Here is a 23524-nt window from a genome sequence, read left to right as displayed (position 1 = left end):
CTCATGTTTGTTATGACATGTGTAAAACACTTTTGTGGCTAGACAGCAACAAAACTTTTTGGCTGGATGTTGGCATAGTAAACCAAATGGGTGAAAGCTTGAATATAAAAGGAGAGCAGAAACATCCATCAAATATGAAAAATGCATAAAATTACTTTTGTTAAGTTAAAAATTCCATCAAGGTAATCTATTGTCACTTACATAAGCATAGCCAATAAGGTCATTATATTTCAGGGGAATAATAGCTGACTCTGAAATAACTTCTGCTATTTTTAGTTTTCAGATTAGGTATTTCTTTTACCTTTACCTATTTTAAAAGGACGATTGTGATTTTTATTTATTTATTTATTGTACATTCTAATTTCTAAGTTAGATCTACCTACTATTCGAAATAGCTGTATTTTAAGAGAGAGAAAAAGAGCAGTGTGTTGGCAGTTTACTGTAAAAGAAAATTCAAGATCTGCTTACTGTGGTCTCACAGTTTGGAATATGAGAATAAATCCTAGGAGAAGTGGATTACTGATTAGTATGCTGGAAGGAAACTGCTTAATATAAGGGAAATCAATGTATTGTGTAGTATACATACGGAATGGTCTGTGCTCAAAGGGAAAAATACTTTGGGGACATGGAAAAAGGATTTTTTTGTTCTTTTAATAAAGGGGTGAGTGGAAAATAAGGAGTTTTGTAGGTAAAGGTGCCCTATTTTCGAGGTTCTTATGGTCAGAAATGCATTTGTGGTATCTTTGCTTTACTTTCTAGCACCTCAGCATGCATTGCAAACTCAGTGATGTTAAACAATTGGTTAGATTTACAGAATTAAGTATCTTCAAAAATAAGCAGGGAAACCTGCAGCTTTTCTTCTGCTAGAGGCTGTGGTATTACCTGGTGGTTTTCTGGTCTGCTTTGTAAGTACTTTGTAAGCTGCTTGCATTGGTTCTGCCCCGGGTATTGAGTACAAGTGCATTTACATGGCCCAGTGATTGTTCCTTCCTCACAGAAGGCAGCATATATCAAGCAGCACATCAGTAACTGACTGATGGAACAGAATCAGTTCATTCTTGCAACCCACTGAACAACTCATTTTACAGATAGCTGTTGGGATTATATTCATAAACAGCAGTGGAAAAGGGTATGTTCTCTGGCATTCATGGAATTTTGTAATAGGCTGACATGATCTCAACTATCAGCCAGCCTCCATTACATCTTCCTGTGTGCTACATTCAATCTGATGCAGATATTTGTTCCTGTAAGTGCATTTGTCCTCCTTTTAACTTGTCCAAACCATTCTTGTCATAATCGTAAGTATTAACTGAAAGTAAACCAGAACACAGAAGTTGTTCTGCACTAATTTAAAATAGCCATGTGTGTACAAACAGCTACATCCTGACAAGAGTACAGTTCTGTCTTCTAACCCCTTGCTTTTTCTGTTTTCTTTAATTTCCTTCTTTGTAGTGATGAGTATGAGCAAATATGCTCAGACACGTGTAAGTAGAATTAACAAAACAAAGAAAAACAAAAAAAAGCTATTCATTAATCCACTAAATGCATGATCAGTTTTACTATTGAAATTGATCTAGACTTAGTTTTCCCAGAAATATTAAATAAACACAATGTGTAAGTAATATTATTAGTCTACTCCTCTCCTCTTGTCGCTGGAGGAGTTCAAGAAGCATTTAGTTGTTGTACTGAGGAACATGGTTTGGTGGGAAATATTGGTGATAGGTGGATGGTTGGATGATCTTAGAGGTCTTTTCCAACCTTGGTGATGCTATGATTCCATCACCTAGATCCACTGTCTTTTTCCAGAATATGTGGTAAAATTGCCTTTCTTTTAAGAAAATTAAGGGCAGTCTTACTGTGTTGGTCCCAGCTAAGCAAAAAGGAGAAAAGAACATCTTAGGGTGCCTTCGTGAGCTGTTTCTGTTTCTGTCCCCAGTAGGTGTGTGTGCTGCTGTTCCAAGCTGTTTGGTCATGTAACTGAACACTGTGTATCTCCTTGCTTTCAGCTGCAGCTTCCTCTGGTTGCAATTACCTGAAGTTTTCCTATTATTTTCTGGAGATAAAAAAAAAGTCCAGAAATAATTGCTTGCATTTTAATTGTTGCTGTAACTTAAGGGCAGGACATTAAAATACGATCACTTTACAGGTATCTCCCTGTTAATTTGGGGTTTGAAGTTGTCAGTTAAAAATTTACACCAAGCTCTCTTACTTCTTACAATAAATCACATACTTAGATAAGCTGCTCTGGCATTCTGATGCTATAAAAAGCCATAAAGAAATAAAAACATCAAAAGATGTGTTCTCATTCTTCCTTGGGAGGGAGGATGCAGTGCAGAGATGTTAGAGGAGCCCTACTTTTTCCTGTCCTTAACTTTAATAAGTTTTGTGGTAAACATTAAATAGGCTCAGAACTATTTGGTTGCTCATCTAAGGTACACTTGGCTTTGAAGTTTAACGTTAAGAGATGTCTTTATTGTAGAGAAACAAGCGTGCAAGGACACTTTGCTTTTTATCTTTTCAAAATGATCCCGCTGATCTAATGGCACCAGTTCAGTGTGTTTACCATTTTGGCTTGCCTAAGGAATGGTTGGTAAGCTAGGAAAATGAAACGGTCACCAGTTGGTCAGCCAGCATGCAGCTGCTGTGCTGGACAGGTGCAGACTGGGGACCCAGCAAACCTGTGTGACAGAATGAGAGCACTGAGGGCAGTCGGTGCTTCTTAAATCATGGGGAGGCAGCAGCGCAGCTCAGCGTAGTGCACATAAAAACTGGGGTGCTTTGGGGCCTTTTGGTGCTTTTGAAACATTACAATCCCTTTCTACGTCAATGTAGGAAATGTAAGGTTTCTACCATTCCGTGGCAATTATACTTTTGACTGTGCTTTTTTTTTTTTTTAATCACTGAACTAATATTTTCATGCTCAGGTATGGTGTCTGACTGTACAGGTATGGGATGACTGTGAGGGGCCTCTCAGGTCGTCAAGGTAATGCATCGCCATCATAGCTAAGTTTAATGATCCTTTCTCTAAACAGATGGTGCTCCAGACTGAAAGTAGTTTAGCCTTTTGCTCCCACTGTTTCTTCTGGAAATAACTGCAGAACCTGACTGTTCTGAGATGGAAATTAAAAGTGGAGCCTTTCCTCAGCAAGTGCTCACTTGTTCTCAGACTTTATATACTTTATATAGGCAATAAAAATAAATCACATCAATCTCTTTCTGTAGCCTCCGGCTTAGGTGGAGAGGGAAAAAACCCCACTGGCAACTTTTCCACCTTGTACAGAGAGAAATGCTTCTGACCAGTGTGGGAGATCCGTGTGTAAAGGCTCTACCTTGGGCAGTGTTCAAAGCATTCTGCTCTCTCTTGCTTGCCTGCTTTCAGAGAACAATGCCACCATTCACATGGTATCAATTAAGCTGTGCCATCACACTGAGATGGCAGCTTTGTAAAGCAGGGGATATTGCCTGGCCAATCAAATAACTAAGTCTAGCTACATGAAAATCGTTATGTGTTCTTCAAGGCTGAAGGAAGCGCAGTGGTAGAGAATCACTCTGCTATATTAAAACTAAAATTACAGCGGAGGAAAAAAAATTAAAAAAAAAAAAAAGATTACACAAGGGTCTGCTGCGGAGTCGGAGGCAGTGCTGCTTCATTAAGAAAGTGCTCATATGACTGAAGAAGTGTCACAGAACACATCAAGATTGACTGGGGAAAGTGTGCCCACCACCAGGGGGCGATAACTTGTCTAACAGTCCTGGTTCGGTCTGGGAAAGCAATTACGTTATTTTAATGATAATTTTGGAAAAAGAACGAGGAGGTACGGCTTTATCCCCGAAGTTACTGCGAACAAATATCGATGTTTAGGATTAGCAAGTAACAAAGTAATTTTGTAGAAATAATCCCAATGTCAGAGAACATTTGAGGAAACGACTGGAGAAAATGACAGTTTCAATTCTAATTGATAATTATTCTAACGATAATTATTCTCTTAAATTTCAATAGTGGAACTGTGAATGTGTTTACAAAATGGATTTTTAGTTCCATCAGAAATAAAACTGTTGCCTGATGCAAAACTGCATCTGAAGGTTGCTCATTCCATTACGCAGACCTCCTGCATCAAGTAACAACTGTGACAATGAGCTCAGTACAACCACTTGGATCATCTGATCGTCCTTTCATCACTAGGGGGCTAACGGCCTTAGATTTGAGTGATTTAAGTATAATTTTCCATTCATTATATCAGTGTACAGTTTTGTCTTTATGTTTCCTTTGCAGTGGAAATATTTCTTGAATATTTAATTCCTACACCAAATGTCATGAGATATCATTGCAGCATGTTTTCGGTCAGGCAGGCATGTCTGTGCTCCTTACAAAGGCAAAAAGCACTCGGTGTGGTGGAGCAGAGCTGAGGCTGTGGACGGTGCTCCGAAGGTTCGTCAACGGTTGGTTTATGAGGATGAAGAGAACTAAACCCTTTGGCAGGTGGGTTTGGACAGCAGTCAGTGAGGAAAGGCTGGGAGTGCAAAACATGACTTTACTCTGACAAGTGACTGCGTCAGTTCATATGTTTCTCCTGCTGTAAAAACTGAAACTTCCCAGTAATTACCAAAGAACCATTCTCTGGTAATCGTTGTTAAATCTTTTTGGTGTCGGTTTTTTGTTTTGGTTTGTTTGTTTGTTTTTGTTTGCTGGCTTGGATGTTTCCTATTTTATTTTTAATAATTTTATTTTATTTTAAATGGTAACCGAATGAGCAAGCAGGGGGCTGGGCGCTGCAGGCTGGGCTCCCTGCAGGCCAACGGGCCCTGCTGCACACACACCTGCTCTATCTTCTGCCTGCATCTGTGCTCGCCGCAGCAAGGCCGTTATCTGCCTGCACACACCTCCATGCAGGGTGGGAAAATGTAAGCCGTAGGGTGGCTGTGGCATCAGAGCAGTGTTGTAAACTGGTCCAGAATACGCTGAATATGAAAAATGGAAAGCTGGCTCTTAAGTGGTAAAGTACAGAGGTCTGAAACAACCCTATGCGTGGAGGACTGGGTTGTAAACGGAGACTTGTATATTCATAAAGCGGATCTTGGTAGTTCAGGAATGTTAGTGTAAACTTAGGGAGCTCTGGGGAATTATACCAACGGTGCCAGAACTCCTAACAATTACGAGAGGCTTGATTAAAAGTCATAATCTGTAAGAAATACTGTATTGGCAAAGAGCTTCTGAAATACTTTTCTTTCCATATCTGTGAGGATTTATTAACAGCCAGGTTCCTTTTTGCTGCTTATTTTCTTCATCCACGGTACCATGGGGAACTTGCTTAGTTTCTTTCTTTTGTTTAAAAATCTCTTGTTTGCTGTAAGCAAACAGTAAGCCAGGGGCTGGCTCAGAATGGATGTTATCCCAAAATTCTCAGTCACTGTGTGGCTTCAGAGTATTTATTCATTCTTTTCCATTAAATATCTTGTCCACAAACTGAACTGAAAAGCCAGACTGAAGCAAGGTTTTGTTCTGAGCACTCTCTCTTTTCCAGTTCCCAAAACAAATTAGGTAGAACGTTATGCTTTTTTAAAAAAAATATTAATTTATTTAAGCAGGTAAGCATTAAATTTTAAATTATTTTTGTTATGCCACGAAAAAAAGCTTCCTTTTCATGTCAGGTCATTTAAGTCACATGCTGATGGGCATTTTTTCTTTTCCTTCTTGTCCAGTTTTTCTTATTGGCAAATACCTTCAAAATCTGCTTTCTTAATTTAAACTTGCATACATTGTTTCAAAGAGATGTGCCAGTCATTGCCTCTCAACTGGAGAATATATTCTTGAAATAAATGTTATTTAAGCTGCTTGCACCTCCAGCTATGACTTGCAGTATTGAATAGAGTCAGTTCAAGGAGAAGAACTGAAGGTGCTTTTGTGCTGTACAGCAGAATGTACAGGAGGCCCAAATGTCAGCGGATTTACTTTTCATGTTAAATCAATCATTCTAAACAGCAATTTGAGGGTTTGCCCTTTTACTTTGAAACTAAATAACATAGAATCTGCTAAAATATGGTTCGTCTTAGCAGTATTGCTCCCATATATGGGTTGAGATTAGGTCTCTTCTGAAAAAACTCTCCCTTAAGAGACTGCTTGCAGCTACCAAGGATTATCTGTATCTACTCACTCCAACTGCACTAACCTTTACTACATTCTCCAGGGGATTTTTATTTGCTGTGCATCTTGTTGGTGTACTTCTAACTTGTTAATGCTGACAGTTGCAAAGCCTTTTTCTCTTGTCCTCCTTGAATTATAGAACTGCAGTTTGGATGTGATGAATTCTCAGGGATTCATGGAAAAAATCTTGATAGTACCTCGGTTTTAATAATCACAGTAATAAAAAAAAATTACACCAAATTTGAAGCACCAGGGTTTCTTTTATCAGTCCACTTCTAAAGTTTTTTTTCATAATCTAACTGACGGAAGGACTGAATTTTCCCATGTTTGTGTTATGTGCCTGACATTCTTTTAGTGTCTATTGAATATCTGACATCTGAAAGCTCCATTTCCCAAGTTTCCCTGTTTCAAGTCCATCACCATTACTTTGCACTGAGATAATATTGTTCTTTTTTGCCTTACTTCAACTCTAAATGGATGCTTATGTGACTTTTAGTCCTTTGCTTATTTACATGGATTGTTTCACTGCAGTGTACAAGGCGCCTTATTCATCAGGCCAAATAAACACATTGCTACATTGGAGTCACGTATCTACCAGCCCTGTGCTTCAGACAAAGAGAATGCATGGGAGGTATTTTGTGCCTTGTCTTGGCATTTTAGACTCAGCTCACTTTTTCCTTCATTTTTGACCTTTTTGACTTTCTTTATGTATTCCAGTTAACTTAGCCTTCTGCTTCTTTGTGGCATCACAGGCCTACAGTTCTATGGTAACACAAGACCTGGAGAATTACCAAACATTGCCTCTGTTTTCTGCGTGTAGATCCCAGTTGTTCACACTGCTTCAGCACCAAAGGAGGTCTACTCACAAAAGTAAAACCTGTTCTACGAATCAGTGCTCAATTGATATTTTTTGAAAGAACTAAAATTCTAGAAAAGTCTGCAGCAGAACATGGGAATTTGGTAAAGTATATGCAAGTGAGAGAAAACTGGTTGAAAATATTACTTCTCTTTGTTCTAAGTTTGCATGTCTCCCAGTGAAGATGCTTGTCAAATTTCTTCTAATTCTCTTTACCAAATCTAAGGTACTAATTTAGACTTGGTAAAAATATAAATAAATACAAAATACAAAATAAAAACAAACGAGACAGCACTAACTGATAGTCGTTTCCACAGATTAGAGTGACTAATCAATAATTCAGATTCATTAGTGGAAAGAACAAAGGCCTCTCCACTCCCATGGGCGTTTCACAGAAAACAGGCAGAAAATGCTCATCGTCAAGTGGAAAAAGTACTGAGGAACAGAACTTGAAAATACACTGGGCTTTAAATACAAACCTCATTCATAGCTCACAAAACAAGGTATGTCATATAAAGATTAATGTGACAATTCAGTTGTTGCTGTTCAAAGAGCCGGGAGAGCATTCCCTGGCTTACTAGTTTGGATGGCTGAATAATACAGAAATTGTTGGTTTAAACGGAACCTAAACATATCTCTTTCCTCTCCAATTTTGAACCAAGAGTTAATTTGTCTTTCCATCTCCAAGTCATCTTTCAGCTCCTTCTTTCCCAGTTCATTCATTTGCTTCATCCCAGCTTTATAGATATCACTTCCACAGTCTCTTTTTCTACCCACAGGCCCTAGGCTGCCTCGTGTATTGCATGTGCTCCCATGGGCAGGCCCAGTAAGTGGATACTATGATATGGCTTATTATTACTTTTCCACTGTTTACAGGATCACATGTGAATATCATCCTCTTTCAATCTGAAGGGCCCCACCACTCCTCTGGGATGTTTCTCTGAAAGGCCACGTGACACGAATGTTGTCCAGCTGCACCTATGGTGCAGTTTATCAAGCGTCACTCAACTACAGGAACTTAGGGAATAATGGAAAATAAAAACAAACCAAATCAAAATCAGTAGTAAAAACATTGACTACACCCTAAAAATAAGGAAAATTGACTGTAAGGATGAACTTAAAAACAAAATCCAGTCACCTCATGTACGAGATGCTCCTTTGACAGATGACTTGCCTTCACTGCAACTGTGTACAGACAGGAGTGTTCTTTCCACTGCCTAGTCTGTGATTACAAACTGGAATATGATCTCGTGCACTTCAGGCACGACGGAAACTCAAGAACTGTGTCAGACAAAGGGGTAAGGTTGAAATATTGATAACCTTTCAACATCACTGACCAAGACAGGAAGCACGAAGAGAATCAGGATTCCTGAGCTATTCATGTTGTTCATTACATTTAAAAAATAAAAAACTTCTTGAACTTTGGAATGGGTCACTTTGCTGAAATGGCCCTGGCCTGGATTTCACAATAAAGTGGGACAATCCTGCACTCAAAAATCTCCCACATCATGACAGTTCTTCACTGAGTGAACTCTTATGTCTTAAGACAAATTCAAAAGGGCTCCTAGCAAGTGCCACTCAGGAGGGCACAGCGTTCAATTAACCACTGTTAACAACTGTTGAATAACACAACAGCTACTAATTCTTCTGAACAAACCTCTAGACAGCTAAAATTAGTAACAGAATGTTTTTCTTTTTTACCCTGTTGATGGATATACAATTTTTGTGGCTTTATGAGAACAAAACCAAAGTCAAGGATGAAGAAAACACAAGGAAAGCACTTTTATGACAGAAACGAAAATCAGTTAAATTGAAGTAGTGAATAGTGAAGAGGAGATAGGTGTACAAAGTAGCAGTGCTATGTGGGAGTCCACCTGAGAAATCTCAGGCCTTCCCATCACTAAACTTCAGTTAGATTCAACTGAACTGCATGGAAATAGATTTAACTCAAGCAAAGGTTCAATACATATTCAAACATCCCGTTCAAACAACTTAGAAAAATAATTTAGAAAAATTAATGGCTGTAAGAAGCTCATCTAAACAACCATTTACAGCACAGCATTCATTCTTAGTAATGATCACCAAGAAGGAAGACAAATGCAAAGAGACTTAAGGCTTTTTTCTATCTTTGATGGCAATCTCTCACATTAATTTTAGAAAGACATTATGTTTTTACAGTCCTCTTTTTCAAACTCATTGGGTTTGTTCAGATTACGAGAAAAAAATAGTTTACTTTGCAACTAGGAGAGTATGTGACTTGCTATTAACTCCTGATACCTGAGCCTACACAGCTTTGATCTGTCTCACTTGGACACTGTAAAGCTTTTTGGTTAATACATACATTAATGCATGAAGCAATAAATTGGGGAGGGAGCAGATTAAAGAATAATTCTTTTTGATAACATATATATATATATATATATATATATACAGTCTTTATACTTCCCACTTTTCTGCTAGCTCTTGTTTTTGTGCCTCTTGCCCCATGCCTTCAAACTCCTCCAAGTCATGCTGAGAGCCAGCACATCTGCTTTGAATCTCAGACTTCCATTCCTGTGGTGGCTTAGAATAACTCCCCAGCCAATATTCCTCTAAAGGATTTAGGTGTATGTCATACTACCAGAACAGAACGCTCCAAAAAACTACAAACAATTGACGTGCATTACAAAAAAGCAACAACCTGATGTGGCTGAACCTTTCTTTTTGTTGTGAGGCCTGTTTCCCATGAACAGCTGTTATGTGTAAATAGATGCTGGGCTATCAATCTTTTACCTTTCCTACTGTGTTAGTGCCATAGCAGTGGATAAAAAATGTTGAAGGGAAATGACAATTCAAAGAAACACAATTATGTAATTCAATCATGTTTGTTTGACCATTTCCCACAGGTAAATTTTCTTGATTTAAGTAACTGTCAACAATCTATAGTGATTTGTTAGAATGTTACAGTGACTGTTTTGATCTTTTGCTAAAATGTATCTATTCATCAACAAAAAGATGCTGCTAAATAAAATCACACAAACTTATGCTCGGTTGACTGAATTTTTAACAGAGCAAATCAGTGAATATTCCTGTCAGATAAACTTGCTGTGATCTTTCTTAGCATTTTTCAGAAAACGCTTTGTGTACAAATCTTGCAGTGGCAGTTTACCACAGATGCAATATACCTAATCCCAGGATTAATTTTGTATACCCATCAGTAGTGAAGCAAGATGGATTTAATAGCCCATTAGTCTTTCAGCATGATAATTTCCACATCACTTAGCCTGCTGGGTTAATTGCTTTAAAATGGATATTATTGACCTCAATCCCAGTGACAAACAGGATGTCTTATTCATCTCCCAGATGTACATTCTTAGACACTTGTTTCTTTTGGTCCTGACAATAAGTGCCCTAGATTATACACTCATAAATTATAATTTATACCCTATTAGCCCATATTTAAGGGATTACTGAAGCAGTGTCTTTCAGAAATCATTAGGCTAACTTTTAAGTTTGGGTGCTGTCTTTTTTTTTTTTTCTTTTTTTTTCTTTTTTTTCTTTTTTTTTTTTTGCCTTTTAATATAAACAGAAACGGTTTGAGTATAAGAAGCCGTTGTTTCACCTTTTGTTAATAAATTAATGTTGATGCTGAATGCTGCAGCAGGTGCAGCAGGGATTAAGCTCTTTCAGAAAACAGCTGGTCAGTATATTTCAAACCACAAAAGCAAAAGTACAATCATTAGGAGGAGAGAATGAAGAACAAATTTGAACAGAGAATTAGGAATGAAAATTAAGGTCCTAGGACTAAGAAGCAGAAAAATATGTCAGGTAACAGAAAATTAAATAGTAAAGCTGAACAGTAAATTACTTTTTTATTATTATTTGTGTGTATTATTTCTGCTCTTAGTAATTGAGAGAAAAAATACAATCCTTCTGCTTTGAGGAAAGTAGCCCTAGCTGTGACCAGTCAAACATAGAAAGGGAAGAAAAGCACAAGTTACTTATTGCTTCTGGGGAGATGGAACAGGTGGAAAGCTGATGTAGCTAGTTTCCTGGTCTAACTTCGCTTTATAAGACATACATTAGAGAGACTCAATACTTTTTAAAAAGTGATTTCTAATGAAACTTAATGTTTAAAATGTCATTTAGCTACTAACATAAGCCCATCTTGGTGCTGGTCACAAATAACATCTTAACAGTTTCTTCTTGAAACAAATTAGAGCTTGCTCTTGTCTCTAGCATAATACAAAACTCATAAGACTCTTCTTATTAAACTTTGTGATTGACTTAAATAGTAGTGGCATGTTTCCTGTGAGTTCCATTCTACACGTCAATGGAAATGAAAGCATCAGTGACAATGGTATCATTTTTATTACCAACTGTTCCTATATGATATTCATGACACAAGCAAGCAGAGCTGGACATTTTCACCTCAGTTACAAAGCGCCTCTGACTCTGTCAGTGGTTTATGGGCTGGTTCTCACTGAAATGAAACTGAACTTGTATGCAGCAGCTTCCTGCTACCGCAGATCTTTCAGCCAATCACTGCCCTCTTTCCAAAGTATTTTCCAAGAAAAAGACCTTGATTTCTGACCTTTAAACTTTTTATTTTTCTTCTGAATTTAGGTCATTTGCTTTAGGCCACTGAAGCCACTGAAAAAATGTCCAGTGTTTCAAAGCGTGCTTCAATGGAGGCAACAAAATGAAAACTTCTGAATAACAAGAATATCAGCATTTCAGAGAGAGCTTAGAAATTAGACAAGTAAGAATTTGGTCCTTCCAAGACTGGATATATTCCATATTTACTTTTAAGAATGCCATTTATACACTTGTGTCTATATAGTGATTTTTTAGTTTATTTTTCACTATAATAGGCTCCTGCCATCTGCATTAGGAATATTTCAGATCAGTGCATTACACCCTGGATATAAGAGCTTTGGACTGGTTGATCAGGTCATGTAAACGAGCAATTCCTGAGGTACCAGAGGAATGCCAAACTACTGATACTGAACACTAGTCCTGGATTATTATTATTATTATTATTTTAACTAAAACACAACAAACCAAGCCTAACCAACCAACCAGCCAAACAAAACTATGAGGAAAAGTCAAAGTATGAGGAAAATAGAGCAAATCAGATCTTGCTCAGTGATAACAAATACTGATGTCAGATGTCCAAGATCTGACCATAAATACACAGCACAGGGAACCATTAAAGCTTACAGTATTCTAATCATGCATAGCGTTGCTCTGAGTTACAAAACAATAAATTAGATCGATAGTTGTTTTTTTCCTTGAAAGTATTTTGCACTGAAGACATTCCTTCAGATAGATAACAACTTTGTATCTTAGTGGCAGCTCTGAGCTCTGAGCTTAGGCCAGAGCCAAGGGTTTCTTAAGAGTGGGAGCAGTTACATGTGACTATTAGCTGTTCCTTCCCTTTCACGGGGAAAGCATCCAGTTGGAAAGAGAAATTCGCAAGGGGAAACTGTGTATGTCTGATGCCAGCAACAAAGAAGTCACAGATAGATTACAATGTTCTTCCTACAATTGCCTGGTGAAAATCTCAGGCTGGATGTTGGGAAAAAAATTCTTGTTAGAAGAAGGGGAGAGGCAATGGTCACCGTCCCTGCGGGTGTTGAAGGACTGTGGCGATGTGGCACTGAGGGACGTGGTCAGCATGCCCGTAACGGTCGCGCCTTACTACAGAGTGGGCGAGGGGGGAAAGGGCGGTGCAGAGCGCCAGAGCCAAACCCTTCGTTTTATTGAGGTTTTCCTACCGAGGTTCTCCACAGAACCGCCCCCTCCCCTCTCCCGCCACGAAGCCCTGCTGGGTCACGCCGGGTAACGCAGCCCCGCCAGCGGTGCCAATCCACCCCCCCGGTCGGGGTCAGAGGCGGGATGGAGTGCGTCCTCCCAGCCGACAGGGGGCGCTGCGGCCGTCGAGTACGCTCGGCCCCGCCGCTCCGTCGCCGCCATCTCCTTGCCTGATCTCATAAAGGTGTCGCGCAGGTTCCGCCTGGACTCGTCGTCATTCAGCCGCCCCGGGCCCGGCGCCGCCGCCGGCCTCTTCCGCGCCGCTGCCCTCGGCCAGGCGCCGCCCGGCCTCTCCTTTCTCCGCCCCCTCCCCCCCCTTCCTCCTTCTCTCGCGGTGCCGCCAGCCGGCGTGAGTGACCGCCGCGCTCCCGCCCCGGTTCAGCGGCGGGCGCCGGTTGCCCTCCCCGCCCCTTCCTCCTCTTCCTTCCCCCGCCCCCCCACCCCTCCCCGCTCCGGGCTCCTCTCCCGCCGGCCGGCCGGGCCCCGGAGCGCCGCCGCCGTTGGGGTGTGAGCGGGGCCCGGCGCCGTGCCGGGCCGTCCCCTCGCCGGCGGGGCCATGGCCGCGAGCGCCAAGCGGAAGCAGGAGGAGAAGCACCTGAAGCTGCTGCGGGAGATGAGCAGCCTCCCGCCCAACCGCAAGTGCTTCGACTGCGACCAGCGCGGCCCCACCTACACCGACATGACGGTGGGCAGCTTCGTGTGCACCTCCTGCTCCGGCATCCTGTGAGTGCGGGGAGCTTTCGGGGCGGTCCCTCGGCCGGCGCCGGCCCGGCCGTCGCGGGCTGACCTCCGGCCCGGCTCGGCCTGGCCGCGGCTCCGGGGCGGCGGTGACGCGGGCCGAGTGCTCGGCGCGACGTCTCTCCCGGGGCGGCCCTTCGTGCGCCGGGCCGCGTCGGGCGGCAGCCGGCGCGGCGCTGCTCGGGCGAGGCGGCCGGGAGGCTCTCTGGGAGCCGCTCGCTTAAAGTCCGCCCCGCGGGCAGCGGCTCGGTGGCTCGTGGCGGCCGCGCGTGGCCTTGGCTTTATCCCTGCTGGCGAGGAGGTGTTCTCCTGCGCGCAGGGAGCGTAAGCGTTTTGCTCCGGTATTGGGGGCGGGGGAGCGGCGGCAGAACGAAGCCTTGAGCGCGCCTGAAGATGTAGGGAAGTGCTGGGAGAACGCTTCTGGGACCAGAGGAGACGCGTGGCCCAGCGGCTCGCTTTCGTGACGCGAAAGATGTGGGCAGACGATCCTGTTGTGAACGTGTGCTTTTGGCGTTGAAAAATCGTGCTTCAGTGTTAGGTCACCAGTTTGGCCTTTCGTAGATGCTTGCCGTTAGTTTAAGACGACTCTATGCTGTAGCTTGGAGCATAATCTCCAGCCTTAGCAGGTTTAATAGGATTGATGAGAAAAAGTTGACTTTTCTTTTAATCTTTCATTACTTTGTGTGAACTTTATATGTAATTCTGACAAAGGAATTGGTTCTGATGAAGGAGATGATTGCATTTTTTCCTGTTCCTCATTCCTGCATGGTCCTCCTCCTCCCTTTCCCACCCTTCCTCCTCCTTGGAGTGTGTATGAAATTAAACTGGTGGAGATCAGTCAGTTCTGAATTTCAGTTTGTGTCATCAGGATGTCAGTCACATACACATAAGTTGGAGAAAAAGCCTACTGACTTCAATGTTATTGTTTGCTTAGTTAAGTCTCTTTGCTTGTTTGTGTTTCTGTGGCATTGAGCAGGATCAAAGAATTGGCCTATGTGGTATGTCAGAGGATACCTATTTTTGTTTGTAAAACATCTGTAGGAACCTGAATGAAGTCCTGTCCCTGACTAAGAAGGACTGAGTACCCCTTGTAGGTCCTTCAAGCACTCTGTGTTCTAGAACAAAGTTGCTAATTACAATAAGACTCAAAACAAAGCAAACATGTTAAGTTCTGTGCTGGATTCACATGGAACAAACTGCTTTTTATACCACACAGCTAGTTAGGCTTTTTTTCCCCCTGCTTTGTGTAGACTTTTTGCATATAGAAAATATATTCAGGTTGGGAAGCTGAAGAGAGTCTCTTGCTTTTGACTTACACATGGCACTTAATCAGCCAGCCCTGGCTATTGTTTGCTATGCTAGCAAACTGTTATTTGTGCTGGCATGTGAAACTATTTTAAGCTACTGCACAGAGCTTATTTAATGGTTGCACATGTTCTTACTGGTTAAACTGTCAGCACAACAAAAGTGCTCAATGAGAATATTCTTTATTTTCCAGGCTTCTTAGTTTTAAGAAATGTATCACAAGTGCTGCTGAGATATTTTGTGTGGCTTTGGGAGGATTTGTTCATTCTATCTGTTGGCTGTGATGTGTGGTCCACTAATGTCCATAGTCCAATTTACAGTAACATGAAGGATATGCAATGAAACAGCAAGCGAGCAAGGGACAGCTGTCACTTGCTGTTAAGTTAGCTATCACTTGGTTGCTACTGTGCTTGAAGAAAGTAAGGCTTCTTCTGAAAGATGCTTATCAATTGGCATTTTATTAGAATATTATTATTCCAAATGTGCAGTGTTTCTGTTAAAGAATGATTTTAGTTCTTATAGCTAGTAACATAGATGCTTAAAGAGAGTACAAAGGACTGTTAAGAGGACTTTTTCTACTGAAATAAAATTGTGTTCCTTTCATATTGACATGGAAACACTTTCATGAATTGCGTATGCAGATCATCCATCCTTTCTGTTAACACCTTAGAACCTAGGCAGTGGGATATTTTTCTTGGTAATGAGACAGCATGGAGATAGAGAAGTCCTGCCTCACCACTAGAAACTGTTTTTTTTGTTTGTTTGTTCTTAAACATTTCTGTTGGAACAGACCTTCAGGCAACTTGTTTATTTCCAAATGTTTTTCAATGGAGAGTTCCACAGTGCAGGGGAATGACTTGGGAAGAAACCACGTAATGGCAAATGAGCGTAAAAGTCTTGCTGCTTCTGTAGTTCTTAATGGCTGCTTGCGTTCTGCCTCATAATACTTGCTTTACTGTAAGGCTATAATGTTATTATTACTTGGTCTTGCCTGTATGCTATGTGAATGACTTTCATTGCTTCCTGTTTTAATTAACTTTTTTTTCCAGTCTGTTACAGGAAGTATTCTTGGAGTAAGTAGACTGTTTTTTTCAAGGGCAAAATGCCCAGTGCAAGATTAAAAGACTGATAGTTAACGAGTCTCCTTCAGAAAGGTTACTCAGTTAATTCTAATGTGTGGTTGCTAACATCAGTATCAACTTCAACAGGTGTGTTGTTCTAGATACAGTTCTAAACTTCAGAAGTCTGATATCTGAATAGGGTTTTTTGGAAGTTTTCTGAGGTGTTTATTCAGTCTGTTCAAACCCAAAGCCTTCGTGTGGGATTTGTCATTAATTTCTAGTGGTTTCTACTAACGCTTCTGTGTACAGAAAGATATCAACACTATTTGTTACCAGACCTAGTTTTAAGAAAGCCATGACTGTAAAATGCTTCCAAGAGAGTCTGATTAGCTTGTTCGAGTGCTGCTGAACATGGCAAAGAACTAACGAGTTTAAGAAGGTCTGCTTCTGACTTAAATGTTGAAGGTGAATCACAGCAAGTTAGTTGCTCATTATATAGTGGGGGTCTTTTTCCGTAATATGCAGGACTTAAGTTTTCCCAGCAGATTGAGTTTACCAGAGTAAAGTCCGAGCTGTACGAAATGGAGGATGCAGGAGAAAGTTCATGCACAGTAATTTGGGTAGTGGCTTGGGATAGTGTTGAAATACCTCTGCTTGTCCCCTTGTTTAATCACTCTTTCTACGGAAGGAAAGCTGCATAGAATCATGGAAGCAGTGCCCAATCCTGCTTTTTGGTGTTGGAAAAGAATTCAAGATGTGTAGAAATATACACATCACATCACTATGTTTGGTAGTGATGTCTAGTGTTTTTGGATGCCGTAGTGTATTCTGCTGATAGTGACATCCTCTCTTTGTCTTGATCACGTGCTGTTTTGACTTGTTTCTCAGCTGTCTCTTGTATGTCTTTGCTTTCAAGCAGCTCTCCTGCTCAGCTTTCTCCTAGTTATCAAAAATTAAGGTGTTTGTAAATTACTGAATAAAAGATTACCTGTTTGACTATGAGTCCACTTCCACTTCTGTACTCTTGATGTACCCTTGCCTGGTGGATAGCTTTTCTAAAAATCTGCTGATGATCATCTGGACTCCTCTTCTACCCTTCCCCTCCCTGGCACCACTCTTTCTCCCCCCTCCAACCTCCTGGGGAACTTTCTCATTCAGATGCTGGCACTCCTGGCTTGCAGGAAGGAGCGAGTAAGAATATTTAGAACATATTGTTACTGTGGGGAATGAAAAAGCTGTTTTATCCAATTTCTTACAGTTATTGGATGATGTGGCCTTCTGTTGGCTGGTTATAATATCCCTATTTGAAATGTTAAAACTTTCTGGCTGAGGGACTTCTGTATCAGCCAGATTGGAGTGTTTAATGGCTGATACCAGTAACAGACTAAACAATAAATCTTTGTGTAATGGCTGTGGTTTGCTGTCCCTTTCTCCAGAAGAATTCTGCAGAAATTAAAATGTCTATATGAGCAGTGCTAGAGTGAAGGTGGTTCTGACTGTTGGCGTAGCTTCCCAGTCTCTTTTTTCCTTATCATCATTGGAAAATGGCTCTGTGCTATGTATCTATACATTCATTCTTTTTTCTATGTGCTGGCTGGAAAGCTAGATAAATGTCTGTGCCATGGTAAATACTGTGCAGCTCAGGAAGGATTTTTTTTTAGTCCAACAAAAAGGCTAAATTAACCTTGATTGTATATGTAAGTCTTTTGCTGTTAAAAATGAAGTGAACTTGTGAGATGGTGGAAGGTCTCCAGGGAAGTCTTCAAGTACCCAGAATGGTCAGTACTGCTTATATTCACTTATTGCTAATAACAATAGCGTAGAAATAACAATGAGTGTGGTGACACTGGGCTTCCAAAACTCATTTTCAGGCACATAGGAATGTAGGGTTCTGTGCAAGGGCCTCGCATTTGCTTTGCCTCAGTAACTTCCCTCTTCTTTGGGGATCAGATTTTGCTGGCTTAGACCTGAGATCATGTTAGAATCTGACGTAGGGCGACATTAATGGTGTTGAATAACCATCTGCCCACCATTCCTCCCGTGGAAGTGCCCCTCTATCCCAACCAACAAAGCCCACTTCTAAGCATTTATAAATAGAAACTTGTGTTCCAGCCCTGTCTGGTATTCTCTGAAATGTTGCTGACATTTGTTGGAGAAGAGCACAGAAACGGCTGCTCTCCCAACAATCACAAGTTCAACATAAACTTGCTCTAAATTGTATTAGTATCAGACCTTTGGTGCTCATTGATGGTGTCTTAAATGTTGAATGTTTAAATCCCCAGACTTTGTGGTCTTGTGCTGCTGGCCTTAAAGCTTCCTTTGTTAGAGCACAAGTTCTAACAGTACTTGCTGGAGGACAACCTTGCTCTGTTTGCCATAGTATCCAGCTGATGAACTATCACTGACAGCATGGACCAAGTCAGTGTAGGACAGTCTCAGAACTGGAGGTTCTGGTTGCAGTGCTGTTCTGCAGGAATAATCATTTCTGAGTATGAAGCTTGTATTCATGAGCAGGATGGAAGTGTGGGATGCTGTAGCTGTGGCATGCTGGCTGCATGCAGCCTGGCAGAATGGTCATCTGACTCAGTCATCCTTCCCGAGTGCCTCTGAGGAGATGGCTGCGATCTGGATTAAGCGCTGTAGTGTCATCCTGAGGAGCTTTGCAGCACAGAAAGGAGTAACTGGTACTGCTGCACCTGTATGGGTTACAAATATATGTTTGGGGTCAATTTGAGTTTAGGCATTATTATTCTGACTAAAGGATTATAATTCATTTGTCTCCTTAAATAGGAATTAAAGTTAAATAGGAGTACTGTGATGCATTAGAACTGTGCAAAGTGCTCGCCTAATATATAAAAGAAACAAAGTAAGTATTAGGTAAATTCTTGTTTTCTATGTTTGGATAAAAAATGTCCTTAATTCCTCTTAAGGGATAACTGTACTTGGCTGTCTACCATTAAGCTTCTCCTGGAGGTATCTGAATTGCTTGTGAATCACCTGTAATTCCTGTAGGCAAGGAAGGGTAATATAGCTTAGGACTTGCGAGCCAGAGCTTTAGTACTTAGTTTTCTGTTTTGACTTCTCCTTTCTAAATCCAGTAACTGGACTGTTCTAGGGAGATTCTAGTTGCTTCATGGATATAGCATGTTTGAAAGTAACTCTTGCTAGTAGTAGTAAATCATATTAAAAATGTTTTTAAGATGTTTTGATTGTAAAAATCTAAGTGATTTTATCAAGAAACTGTGCATGTGTTTTGGGTTGTATTTCCATGCTGTGCAGTACAGCCCCTTGAACTCTTTGGTCTAGGCTGATTTCTTTTGCACTTCCAATATGCGAGAAGGTCTTCTTAGGCTTTCTCCCACCCCTGGCCATCTTAAATGAACTTAAGAGTTACTCATGCATGATAATGCAGCTTGATCAATAACTTTGTATTTCTGACCATTAAAGTTCAGAATGTCACGTTTTATTAGATCAGTGATTCAGTGGTGTGCTCTTCCATCATGCAAGACATCAGATGCTTCTGTGCTAGGCTCTGGCCTGTAGGGATGGGGCGTATTTCCCTCCTTAACAGAAGGATGTAGAAGAGATGAGTTGTCTTCTTGTACATTGCAGCCATAACTTGTAAATCCGGGCATCTTGAGCTTTATAACACAAACTTTAAAACAGGAGAGCAGTCTGCACTGGAGAGAGGTGGTGGGGTGTGTTGGAAGCCTCTAGTCAGGCTGAACACCATCTAGTACAGTGCTTTAAATGTGCTTAGCGTGGTGCTTAACAGAACTGATGGCGCACTTATGCTCTCCTAAAAGCTGTGAGAGCCCTAATAAATCAGTGTAGAGCAGGTACATGTGTTTTCCTACTTAAATATCTCATGCCTTCTTGCTGTGATACTGAACTGTGGAGTCTAATTTTAGATGTTCAGGTTTGAAAAAAATTTGCTTTAGGCAAATAACATTCTGTGAAACTAATTTTCATAGGCCAGTAGGTTCATGTGTGACTTCTGTTTTTCCAGTACTTGTAAGTTCATGTATGTCTTGGCAAGGTACAATGAACTGTTTGTGTTTACCCAAGTGTTTTGAACAGTGAGCGTCTTAAATCTACAGTTTTTGAAGTAGTGGTTAAGCTATATGTCGTGCTTAGCCTTCCTAGCAGTATCCAACTTTTCATGTGGAAATCAACTCTATCCTTTTTTTAAACACAAGAATCAGCATCGACATTTTATAGTGCATGTAGACAGCAAGGTGAATTTGCATGAAAACTTTACAATAGGTTTTTCTGTTAGGCTTTTCAGTACTGAAAAAAAATTACTTTTTAAACTTATCTACAAAGATTAACTTTTTATTAATCAAGTGGGCAAAGTAGGTCTATCATTTCTCGTTTGGACGGAGAACAGTGACATCATAATTAACATTCCTGGAGTAATCAGAGTTTAAACAAAACTGCTGCTCAGCTTAAATTAGTTGTCAGTGGTTTGTATTCCTAAAGGCAATCTGAACCAAACTGCCAATTAATGAATATTAAATTAAAATTTAATATTAATTAAATTAATAAATAAATAACAAATATAAGCAACAAAGCTAACTGTATCAGTTGATTTGTTAGCCATTTGCTGGCCCTGTATTACATTCCTGTAGAGCATTTCTCATCTTCTCTGGAGACGGCCTTCTTGCATGCATAGAGAGTGCAATATTTTGTGGTTATCTCATAATTAACTTAGTGTATGTTCTTTTTAAGACAATATAAAAAAAAAATCTAGATGTGATTAAGGTAACACGGCTGTACTACCTATTGGTGCCCCCACTGTTTGGTATATGTGGGCTGTAATGTTCTTCCTTTCATTGAACAAAACACAGTTTGATATTAATTGCGAGTATTTGTGGGCAAAAAGCAGTACTTAGCATGTACTTAAGGAAAAAGCTTGAAGGGAAAGCATTTTCTTACACTGGCTGTGTTACTCAGCAGGATTTTTCTATGCTTGCACGTTTTGACTGAACTGGTTTTGACAGTATCAAGCTTTGGCAACAAAATTGACTTTTAGTTTCTTTTAGTCCTGCTTTGAGCAGTGTATGGATGTGAGAATGTGCCCATCTTTGTCTGAGGCAGAGCTGCTGCAGCTTTCAGCTATTCCACTGTTTTGAGAGCACAATCGAAAACTTGACTTTCTTCTGTTGGTGTTACTTGTGATGTTCAGAAGGAAGATGACATACCTGTGGACAGAGGGGCAAAAAATAAGCTAGAAAAAGGTTCTGGGAGGTTAGAGCAAGAGGAAAAAAATCTGAGCTGGGAAATCTAGCAGGCAGAAATCTACTCCAGTTAGAGTGGGGTCAAGTGAAAGAGCATTGGGAGGGCAAGAAAATGATGATGGAGGGACCCAAGATTGAGAGATGTAAAGGAAAAGATGAACAAGTTTGTGGAAACAGATAAAGGTTTCAAAAGAGGTATAATTGTCCTCATAAGTTTGTATGTGCAACTTTGATCTCTAAAATTCAGTTATTTGACTTTGCACTCTGAATGCAGTTTTGAGATGAGTTGGCTTCAGTTTGTAATGTTAAAAGTGATTGTGTGATGACGAATTTCCTGAATACTGACAAAATACTTCTTCATTCTTTTTTTAGACGGGGCTTGAATCCACCCCACAGAGTGAAGTCAATTTCAATGACAACTTTCACACAACAGGAAATAGAATTTCTGCAGAAACATGGAAATGAAGTAAGTATTAATTACAGAATACCAAGTGATAAGCATTTCTGATATTCAACTTTGAAATAGTAGTTAAACAAAACCTGAGGTTTTTTAAGTAACAAGTACTCAGGAGTCTTGAAGCTAAGCTCATTTGAAGTGATACTCCTAAGGAGCTCTTTTCACTTCAGTAGCTGATGATCAGAATGTTGTGCTATTACCTAGCCTGACCAGCCTAGGTTCACATGGTCAGATCTTAAGAGACAGGTTTTCCTCCTTTTCCTTGAGGTTAGGCACTATGCATTTATTTAAACTCTGCATGTCCAGACCTTTAGGCTGACTGCAGCAGCATCTCCTGAAAGAATCAACCATGGCAAACATGAATGAATTGCTTATAGATGTATTTCTGTGGGGTAGGTGCTAGGAAGCCTTACAATAGTTTCAATAGCCTTTTTCTTCAATTAAAATATAATGGTATTTTGAAGGCCCTTGAAGGGAGAAAGGAAAAGGAGACATTATTTCCTCTAAGGATTAGATGATCTTGTATGTTTAGAGGGACTTGTGTCAGCTTTGAAGAAATGAAGTTCTAGTGTACTGTCTTTATTTTACTTTTTTTAATAAATGAAAATGAAATCTGGTATAGATTGGATTGCATCTTATAGGGCCCTCTGTAGAATGTAAACCCTGGATTCCATTGTTGCTGTCCTCAATTTGTGGATGAGGTTTGCATTTCAATACTGTGCTGGAACATTAAGAAGTTGGAGGCGACTTCTACTCCAAATATGGAAAGATTCTGTTTCACTTTGATAGGATCTGTATTCTGTTTCAGAAGAGTTATTGATTGTAGTCAGTGGAATATTGTACTAACGTGTTCTTGTAAAGCTCATCATTAGTTAAAATGCTGACACTCAACTTTTGTAAACTTAGCCTCGTTCATAACTGTCAGCTTTAAGAATGAAAATACAAGTAGCAATTTCTTTTCCTGTCCTAAGAAATAAGTGTTACTTGTTGAAATGACTTAGTTGTTAGCTGTTCAGTGGGTGATTGCTCTGGACAAAGCTGGAATGGGGTCTAAACTGCCTGACAGTACAACATTTTCTCAATATCTTTGAGTAGCTTTTTGAAATTGCTATGGTTTGTTAAAGCTGTTTAACAATGTAAATATTACAGCATGTTGTTGACTTTTTGCATAAGGAGAGCAATAAAGAACCTTTTGTGAGTCTAGGTAAAGTATATAGGAGTCTCTTTCCATAAGATTAGATTGTAAAGCAATGTTAGAGTTTACATTTTCCAAGTATAAAGGAAAACATATGAGCATATATGTATATGTATGCACAGGTCTAAAGTATGCATCCATGTATGTATTTGTATGTGTGTATATAGTTGAGGACTGCTCCAAAAGTAATGCTGCCTGTCTTATTGTATTGGCCCACGATATCAGAGGTGGATGTTGGTGGTATGGCAGTAGAGGCTGAATCTTCCTGCCAGTATTTCATTACATTTTGTTGCCATGTGGCAGATGGCAGCAGAGGGATGTCTGACAGAATGATGTTGGACAATAGAAGTGTGTATGAAACAAAGGTGCAGAACTGAACTGCTCCGTGAGGAGGAAATGGTACCCACTGGCATTCATCAGCACTTGCTGAATGAGACCCAACAGTGGATGTGAGCACAGTGAGGTGGTGGGTGGTGTGTTTCAGCAGCGATGACAGCAGCAATGGGGTACCTTCGCTAGTGCAGACTTCTATGAGTGTGATGTGTGGTCTCTTGTTTCTTACTGGTGAAAGTGCGTGGCTCCTGGTGGTGACTGTGCTGAAAAACAGTGTTTTGTAGCTGAGCATTTGCTCTATCAAACAGATATTGTGTAGTTTGTATCTGTTATAGGTTCCATGGAAATAAATAGGAGGCATTACTTTCAGAGCAGCTTATATATACGTACACACACCTGTA

The 23524-nt window shown here is 40.4% G+C and overlaps 1 protein-coding gene across 4 annotated transcripts in view; it reads left to right on the top strand.

The window, feature by feature from the left end:
* Positions 1–13330: 13330 nt before the first annotated feature.
* Positions 13331–23524, top strand: part of AGFG1 (ArfGAP with FG repeats 1) — a 36432-nt gene continuing 26238 nt past the window's right edge. For 3 of the 4 annotated variants that reach the window (XM_042878607.1, XM_042878606.1, XM_042878605.1), the window contains exons 1-2: positions 13331–13517; positions 21511–21604. In XM_042878607.1, the coding sequence (XP_042734541.1) occupies positions 13351–13517; positions 21511–21604 (261 nt within the window). In that variant the 5' untranslated portion in view covers positions 13331–13350. Of the gene's footprint in view, positions 13518–13889; positions 14007–21510; positions 21605–23524 lie in introns of those variants that run through there. The other variant, XM_042878608.1, reaches the window with a different exon arrangement.

The sequence above is a fragment of the Lagopus leucura genome, unplaced genomic scaffold (assembly GCF_019238085.1).
Source record: "Lagopus leucura isolate 7727_CA_CO unplaced genomic scaffold, USGS_WTPT01 Super-Scaffold_100021, whole genome shotgun sequence".
Lineage (NCBI taxonomy): Eukaryota > Metazoa > Chordata > Aves > Galliformes > Phasianidae > Lagopus > Lagopus leucura.
Note: the sequence above shows the minus strand (reverse complement) of the source record. Positions and strands in the feature narration are given on the sequence as shown.